At 56.1% G+C, this 8936-nt stretch overlaps 1 protein-coding gene across 1 annotated transcript; it reads left to right on the forward strand.

Moving 5' to 3' along the window:
• The first annotated feature begins 1307 nt into the window (after positions 1–1307).
• Positions 1308–4623, forward strand: LOC122386770 (protein hunchback-like). The gene is made up of 2 exons (XM_043376317.1): positions 1308–1454; positions 4138–4623. Exon 2 carries the CDS (start codon positions 4180–4182, stop codon positions 4621–4623), a length of 444 nt encoding a protein of 147 aa, XP_043232252.1. The 5' UTR covers positions 1308–1454; positions 4138–4179.
• The last annotated feature ends 4313 nt before the right edge of the window (positions 4624–8936 follow it).

Consider the following 8936-nt stretch of genomic DNA (forward strand, 5'->3'; position numbering starts at 1 on the left):
TACGTACACGGTACAAAAGCCATTAGTATTGTCTCAACTACGAAATTGGCATGGAATTCGGTACGGATAACTATGTCTACTCTATGTGTCTAAAGACGAATCTTTTAGGAAACGTAAGCACATTCTCTGACTGAGAGCAAGCGTCGCTACGTGCCTTCAAACTATCTTTTACAGTAGGCATTTGCTCGATCACTTTTAAGTATTCACACTCTCCCAAATTTCTATCGAGTAGGGGAGAGAGGTCATATTGCGCCATGTTCTTAAATGCGCCACACCTTCCTCCTGTCCAAAATTCGATTCGAATGAATACTCGAGTGTGTGCATTTACTTCACCACCAATAACTCGCTCTTGTTCCGGTCCACGGGGGCAGGTGAGGTGTCGCAGCTTTCTCGCAGACCATTTTTTGTGATTTCCTCTATTTTGTTACGCGAAACACTGAAACAGTCTATTTCGACCTTTGCTAGTGTCATGGTTTATCTTAGAGATAGTGATTCAACTAATAATCATTGTTAATTGCTCGTTTAATGGTAGTTTTGAAAGTTTATCACCACCGTGGCTTCGCTGTCCTCGCCATATTTGAAGCTCATGAAAAATGTGTTCCATTCGTAATTGCGCCCAACCTATTTGCGCCCTATTCTTCAACCCAGAGAAACAGCATCTGGTGGTTGGGACACATTTCATTGAACACTTTGATTATTAGACCGCTCACCTTACCATTACCTTAGCCTTCACAGCATAAATGGTTAATGGGCTGACACGTTCAAATAGGCTACTTAGTTAGGTGGCAAACCATTGTTTTTAATAGGGCGCTTTTACATGAGAGGCATGGGCGCTTTTTGATGGGGTAGTCCGTAAATGCGCCCTTTGCAGGTGTGTCGGAAAACTTATCTCTTGTTAATTTTAATGGGTGTGATACAAATTAGGAGTTGTAATTTGATGCCAAAATAACTGAGGTACAATTTGAGATATCATCAAGCATGACAGCTGGTCAACTTTAGCCGCAATAGGCCGATATCCTTAAGGTGGCGCAATATGACCTCTCTCCCCTAGAGTGGATGTCCATTCTCCATGCCCCCTCCCTCCCAAGAAGGCCCTATAAATCATCCCTTCATCAGCCATGTATGTAGGTAGGTACCGTCTTCATATACCGGATCTCCAGCCATCGCACACCGTCCCGCGGTAGCGGCTCGTCGGTGCGCCGTCGGCGCAGTTTCTACTACGGTAGGGGAAATACCCTACCAGTTTCCACTACCAGCATCACCTGCGATATGGCAGCGCTCAGACAGTTGCCGGTGAACCGCGGAGAGGGAGGGTGTGCGCGTGGCCGGCGAGGAAGATTATCGTGTTCGTATCGTATTTGTGCAAATTGAGCGTATTACGTGCTACCTTTGATTGTATAGAACTGAGCATAGGCGTTTGGAGGTCTGTGGATCATCTGTTAAATCTGACTAAGGTAAGAAGGAGGGCGCATGCGATGCGATCCGGTGTTACTGTATCGACTTCAAGTAAGCATGCTTGATGCTTATAAGATAAGAATAGCGTGTAATATTTGGTGATGACCTTTTTGGACATTTGGTTCCTTCACTGATGTTAATTTTGTGGTGCCAACGCATGCTGATTGCTGGGCAATGCATTATAGGCATGCATCGATAACGATGGATATTTCGATATGGACTTGGATGGTTGGATTGGTTGGATTGGATGAAGTGTCATTTTTGTATCCTCATCAGGGAAATGATTATTCTTCGTTTTAGTTTGGGGCCAAGCTTAGATGATAGATCACATTGGTCATTGATCATTTTTCACCTCAGTGCAGCCCGAAACTAAAACGATATTTCGCGATTGATGGTCACTTATTTGATTATTTTAAGGATGAACTGAGCTCTATCAGCTGTTTGGGGAATAGATAAACCCACTCATAAGTCCTTATACCTACCATGTGCTTATAAATATCGTTTACCTATGTGACCGTCAGGGGCGGATCCAGAAAATCTCCAAGGGAGGGGCCATTAGAAACCAGGAGCCCCCCCCCCCATAATCCCACCTGTTGGAGGCCCCATCTTCCCACTTGTTGGGCCTCCCCCAAAAAAAACTGCGTCTATTGAGCTTATCTAGCTGTTCAGGCAACATCTCAACATCTGTGCAGGCTTGGAGGCCCTCTGTGCAGGTTAGGAGGCCCTGTAAAAGTGGTCATCTCTGTGAGTACCTATAAGAGACCTCCAAGTTATGAAAAGCTTTACCAATCTTCTAACAAAGAAGTCTTCTCAGCTAGTCTTCTAAGAAATAACTAAGTGGGTAGGTTAAAAAAAAACTCATCGGATTTCGGCCACTTTATTTTCAGGAGGCCCCCTTTTCAGCTTTTTAACTTTTTAACTTTTTATTTTATTTTTGAAAAAAAAATCGGCCAAGGGTGGGGCCATGGCCCCCATGGCCCCCCCCCTTGTATCCGCGCCTGGTGACCGTGTGATATCACAAAGACCGGCTGTAGCTGTAGGTACTTTACATACATCACCTCACCTCACTGATCTCGTGATCATGTGTCTACCTACCTGGATTCCATAGCCCTGCTGGATACCTACTACTAAGAGCCAATTTTATGACGCTCTGGGTTAGCATGACACACCTGACTATCGCTTTACCTAACTACCTAACCGTGGCTATTCATAATTGTACTTACTTACCTAACCAACCACCTTACTATCTGGCTACTGTAACCAATCATCTGACTATCGCATTACCTGAGTGTTATGGTTATCGAACTATGCACGAACGGTCACGGGTCAGGTAGGTATAACCCAATGTTGTTGTCTTTTGCGCATCGATTTTATGCTCCCTGACCATATTATGTTCGTAACTTAACTTATTCGAGGTTTGTTGTCAAACATATTTTGCAAGTTAATGTGCCCATTATCCTTGTTCGTTGAATACGATAGGTAAACTCGGTTAGTTTATGAAGGGTCATTGTCATTTTCCTGCAGAAGGGATTTCCCAGATGACACTCGGGCCATCATCAACTATTCTCATCTCATCTCGTAAAATCCTTGCTTATATAGACATTTCATTTCAATATACTGCAGCAGCAAATGCGATGTCATTAGTGGGTAATGCGCTGGCTGGCGTGCCACCCGGCTGCATGACAATGAGGTCCTGCACGGCGCCCCTGCAGGCCGGCCGGCCAGGCGGGCCATATGCGGGCTCACGGCCACCAGAGTCGAGCTGGGACAGGCCAGGGCCGCTGCGAGTTCATGGTCTCGCCGAGCTAGGAGCCGAGACACGAGGGATATCTTCTGAGGGAGATGGTGCCTTGCATCATCTTATCGACATCGCCCACCCGACCGGCGCGCCGACCGACGACCTTATTTGCTCAGCGGAACGTCGACGCCGGCAGCCGACGACGGCTCGAAGTAACGCAGTTCAACGGCGCTGAAGGGTCCCCGGAGGGCCGATTGGACTGGCGAGCAGCTGTTGACTCTCAAAACAGGTGTCAGCGCCCTGCGTGGGGAACGGTGTATCATGATGACCTTGATCGTAAGTTTATGAGCGACGGGTCTGATCGTTTGATCGGGCCCGGCGATGGCAAAACATGACATGTGAAATGTCTTGACAACATGCCTTGCATTTGCAATCGAGCGGCTGTCTGTCAAACTAGGTGAAAAATTATCGCTGGTCTGAGCGGGCAGGTCGAGTAGCAGTATTGCTGACTTTTCCTCGACCGCACCTCGGTGTTATTTTCACTTTCTGCAACCGATACAGAAGTCGCGGTGGCCAAGAAGCAAAGCGTCTCTGCCGCTGACGTGCTGCAGCGGAGGGATTTGACGGACATTCTGCGGTTGCGGAACACTGCGCTGCTGAGGAGCGTGACGACTCTCGGTCATTACACCATGACGGATGAAGTGATAGTGAATATTTCTCGTTCCCGCACACCAGTCTAGACACAATGAATGGGGTTACACCTGCAGAGGGGCTTGTCATTTCTCTGGTTAGTACAACGACGTCATGGCTGCGACATGGCGACCGCAGCCGGCCGGCGCTGACGAATGTCCTCCCTCGACAAATGACCACTCAGTATTGATGTAGCGACCGTGCACTGACGTGATGGCTCGTAACCTGACCCCGTGCCCTGTGCCCGTTTGCAGCCTGTGGCGGCAGCCAGCCTGGGGACATGCGGTGACGTCGCGATGACGTCCCACCAGGAGCCGGGCGGCGGCGGGTGGGTGGCCGCCGGCCCGCCGCCGCCGCCGCCCCCGCCCACGGCCGCCAACATCCAGTACTGGAAGCAGCAGCAGCAGCAGCAGCAGCAGCAGCAGCAGCAGCAGCAGCAGCTGTGGTACGAGCCGCCGGCGCCCGAGCTGGCCGCCAGTCCGCCGGATGCGGCCAACTTTGTGACCACCGTGACGGTAGCCGGGTGGCCCGGCGGGGGCGGCACGCCCGGGTCGCCGCGCTGTGAGTCGGCTCGCTCGGACGCTGCCGAGTCGTCGTGCAGCTCTCTGAGCCAGGAGAGCCTGTCTCCGCCGGCGCGCGCTGCGCCTCCGCCCACCGAGCTGGCCGCTGTGCGCTCCGTGACGGCGCCGGCCCGCTGGAACCGAGTCACACGCAACGGCCTGGTGGTCTACGTCAGGTGAGTGCCGCCGACCGCGGCTCCGGGTCGGTCGGAGGCTGGGGAGGGCCTGTGGGGGCTGTCTGGATGCGTGGGGAATGTATGTGACTCGGCTAATGCCAATGCGAACAACGCGACTGCGGAAAGCGAGCGATGGTAACGGGCAACGGCTTGAGCGGATGTCTTCAGGCTTGTGGAACACAACTAACGAACATCTACTTTCGAGCTGCGCGATTGTTTGTCTTTTCTATCTATCTGCTTGATACAGCCGTATTTTACTACGACCCTATCAAGTCGTAGTTTACGTAGCTTACTTGATATAAGATGCAGAGAAAGCTACTGGCGCTCGAAGACATGCAAAGAAGCGGTCGAGTAAGCTGCTTTTGTGAGTTGTGCACATGACTCAAAAACCGACGGAGCTGGTTGTGCTTTGTATGATCGTGATAGCGCCTAGCAACCCTGGCAAAGAGTGACCCATATGAGTCATTGATGGAATCCAGATTTCGCCCAGACTTAACTTTTCTCTTGTCTGCTTTTTCTGGGCCATAACATGGCTAGATCCAGCCCAGGCACGCTAGATCATGACGCAAGCGACCGTGTCTGAGCTCGGGGCGTCTTTTCTCTGTTATCTTTGACTGTCAATCGGCGTTGGAGTGGTGTGGGGAGGTCCGGTGAGGGGTGCAGCGGGTGCAGCGGCCGGCGGTCGCACCCGTACCCGCGCCGTCTCGGCGGACGGTCGGTCGGCAGGAGGTGGCGGCCGACCTTGCTCTGCACCTGCAGCGGCCAGCTCGGTCCCTGCAGACGGTCAGCCGCACCGGCAGCGTGCATAAATCGGCGCGCCGCCGCTGGACCCGGCGACCGGTGCCCCGGGCACGCCGTGACGTCACGCGCCGGTATACCGTGACGACCGACCGTCACGGCGCGACGAGCGCGCTTCCCCGGAGCGGCCGGCCGGCTCTGCGAACGGCCTCATAACGCGCCGTTGACGCGGCGCAGTAAAGTCGACTCATCGCCGGCCCGACCGACAGCGCGGCGGCCGGCCCCGCCCGGTGGCCATGGCTGAGGCAATTAGGGGGCGCGCCGCCCCCCGTGGGACGGCTGCACGGCGCAGTCGCGGGCCGGCCGAGCGGGGGCACCGGCCCGTCCACGGTCAGCGAGCTCCACGGGCGCGGCACGGACACCAGCGCGCTGGTACACGACTACGCCGAATTGTGATGAGATAGTTCGCAGAAGCTGCTGACGCCACGCGGTAGGCACTCGTCGCCTCTCGGGGCGCGCTGCGACGCGGAGGCCCGCGGAGGCCGGCAGGGGGCTGTGTCGGCGGCTGGCCGGTCCTTAGTTCCAGCGATCCGGTGATGGAGCCCGTGTGTCTCGGAAAGGCGGCCCCTCGCTCACGCGGAGTGTGTGGGCGGCGCCCACACAGCTCGGCTTCCCCACAGCTGGGCCTCAGCTGGGCGACGCCCTGCCCCGTGTCACCTGAGTTGGGCCCCTCCCTGCGCAGCATCATCACAGCTGCACTCTCGGTATCTGTCACTCAAAGTGACACAGACAGAGACTCGGAGAATGACACAGAGTGACACCGACACTGACAACACGAACCGCCGCACGGGCGCACAGCCTACCGGCTCAGGTGCGCGCAGCGGACGGCCCGCTCGAGTCAGACGTCGCGTGGGCGCGCGTGTCTGTGGCAGCTCAGCCCCGGATGGCACTTGTCGCACTGTCGGCTGCGTGTCGCGCTACCTCGCCTCGATTCGCCTCGATTCGCCCCACCGCGACCACGTAACCGGCGGCTGCCGCACTGATACCATCAGCCGTCCGCCGCCTCGAGCCCGCTCGGGGAAAGTGGCCGCCGCTGCTGGCGAGCGACAGCCGACAACTCCGGTGGCGGCGGGCCACTGCAGGAGCCGTTTTCCCGGCCGGCTGCCGGTGTTTTTCGGCCACCGGTGGCGCTGACGTCACCTCAGGCGGAAACTTCTCTCGCCAAGTTGGCTGCCGCGCCGTGCCGAACGGTGTGCTGCGGTGTTTTGCAGTGAGTCGTCGGTCTGGCCGCAATGCGGGTGCTCTTCTGAATTTCCAACCGGGTCGACCGACTCTTGAAGCTCTCCTGATGACTTCTGCCCTCCCCATCTGCGGGATTGCCCAAGTCGCCCGACTTTTAACTTCTAAGGTAGTCTAGTCTGACTCCCCGTGTCGCCCACCGTATCAGTCCTCGGACCGCCTGACTCCCATTCTCCGTACCCCAGCTCTCGACAGCCTTGGCCGCTAAGACCTATCTCTTCTCTCCCCAGCCTCAGCCCCTCAGGTCACCCCTCTTCCGACCTCTCCAACTATCAACGACTCGCCAGCCCGGCCACTATATCGTCGTGGCCGGCAGTTGTGTCGAGCCGGACGGCTGTTTTTCGCCGTTGTTGACTGCGCGGTGGCGCGGCGGCGGCCCGCTGCGGCTGTGGCATTGATCGCCGCCGACCAGGTCACTGGAGCGTCCGCACGGACGGACCGGCGCGCTGGGCGGGCCGTGCTGGGCCGTGCTGGGCCGTACTGGGCAGTGCTGGGTCGCGGTGAGGGACTATGTATATGTACTGGCGGTGCGCTGAGTAAATATGCCAGACAAGCCCCTCGAGTGGCCGGACTTTACCGAGGACGTAAAAATGGATGAAAGGATCATTTTCTGAAATGTCGCTAATCAATGACATTTAAATATGAATTAATTAGTAAGTGTTAAAGCAATCGTATGCGGTATAACATGGATAAACAAGCTCTTGTCGCCTGATCAGACCCCATTGTCAGTTAGCGATGACCACCTCACTGCCGGGTGCCCTTTGAGTGTCATTGTGGCCGTGGTAGGCTCGGACAGGAATCTGGCGGCGCCGACGCTTCACGGCTGACCTTTATCGTGACCTATTGACGTCGGTCCGGAGAGAGCCGGGCCTCTCCGGACGCCAGGCCACTGTAAGTCGGATGGGCGCGCCAGAGGGGTCCGTCGCTGAGCTGAAGTGTCATGGGTTTGGCTGGGCGGACGTCCTAGGCTCGCTAGCTGCCGCGACTGCCGCTGTCACTGCTGGTAAATGAGGCGATTATGTTGAGCAGGAGTGGCGCCGGTCAGCGCCGAGATGGACCGAGGGCGGTGTCCGGAACTTAGAGCCGGAGCCGGAACTGTCCGAGACTGTCAGGAACTGTCTGAAATCAGGCAGTTATCTGGCGCCCGGCTGGGTCAGTGTGGTTTCTGTATGTATTTCCACACGGTCGCTCACCCACCACGGGCTATCGCCGACCTCGCACTGCCGCGGCCCGCGGCTCCCGTCCACTGCGTGTCGCACCGCGTGTCGCCGCCGGGGAGACATATGGCCGGCACATGGGCCCGCGTCGGCCGAGTCCGACCCCAGCCCCGTCCACCCGGCCCGGGTCCGGGCCAGACCGATACAGTTACACACCCCCCTGATCTACAAGATCACAAATCCATAATCAGCACAAAAATGCACATAACATGACACAACATAACAAGGCGAATACCTAATAATACACCGGTGTTCCATAGCGCTGTGCCGGGCGACTCTCCCGCTCGGTGCGCCGCAGGGTTCGTGGTGCAACGACTCCTGTTACATCGTCATTGGAAGCATCATTAGCACGAGTGCATTCAGTGCGAGGCGTGACATCAGACATGACACTCACTACGGGGCCAGGACCAGAATCAGCATTATGTGGCTGCGCGGATACTAAAAGTGGCAGCTCATTTTCGGCACCCTCTGTGTCGTCAACCGAACAGTTATCGCTCACGTTGACGGTGCGGTGTCGCACGTTTCTAACATGATGAGGGGTGCCATCAACTACTACTACCTGTGGAGAAACTACTGAGGACACAACACCAGGTTCAGACACGTCCGTGCATCGCGTGCCACGGCGCCTGACCCACACAGCGTCACCAGGGGCGAACTCGCCCGTCCCGCGCGGCGCCGCCGGCTCCGAGCCGTCCGATCCCTCGCGGCCATTCCCACGGCCGTACGTTCCCTGGCTGCGCCCTTGACCGTCACTGTCACCGACTGGCAGCTGGCGACCAGCTGACCCGACACAGTCGCGCACTGTGTAGCGATAAATCCGACCGACGGGGGCATCACTGGCGCTGTCGCTGTCGCGGGGCGACACATTGTATAGGTGTACGGCCTCTGGGATTGAGCATTGCTTTCGAGCGGCAATAACCTTAACTGTCCGGTGATGCCGTTCAACAATGCCGTTACCACCCGGCTCGTACGCTGCCCGGAACCGCAAAACCACGCCCCATTTCGCCGCGAACGCCGCAAAATGTCGTCCACGAAACACAGTGTCATTATCACAAAGAATCTC

Source organism: Amphibalanus amphitrite, unplaced genomic scaffold (genome assembly GCF_019059575.1).
Source record: "Amphibalanus amphitrite isolate SeventyFive unplaced genomic scaffold, NRLGWU_Aamphi_draft 000262F_arrow, whole genome shotgun sequence".
In the NCBI taxonomy this organism is placed as follows: Eukaryota; Metazoa; Arthropoda; class Thecostraca; order Balanomorpha; family Balanidae; genus Amphibalanus; species Amphibalanus amphitrite.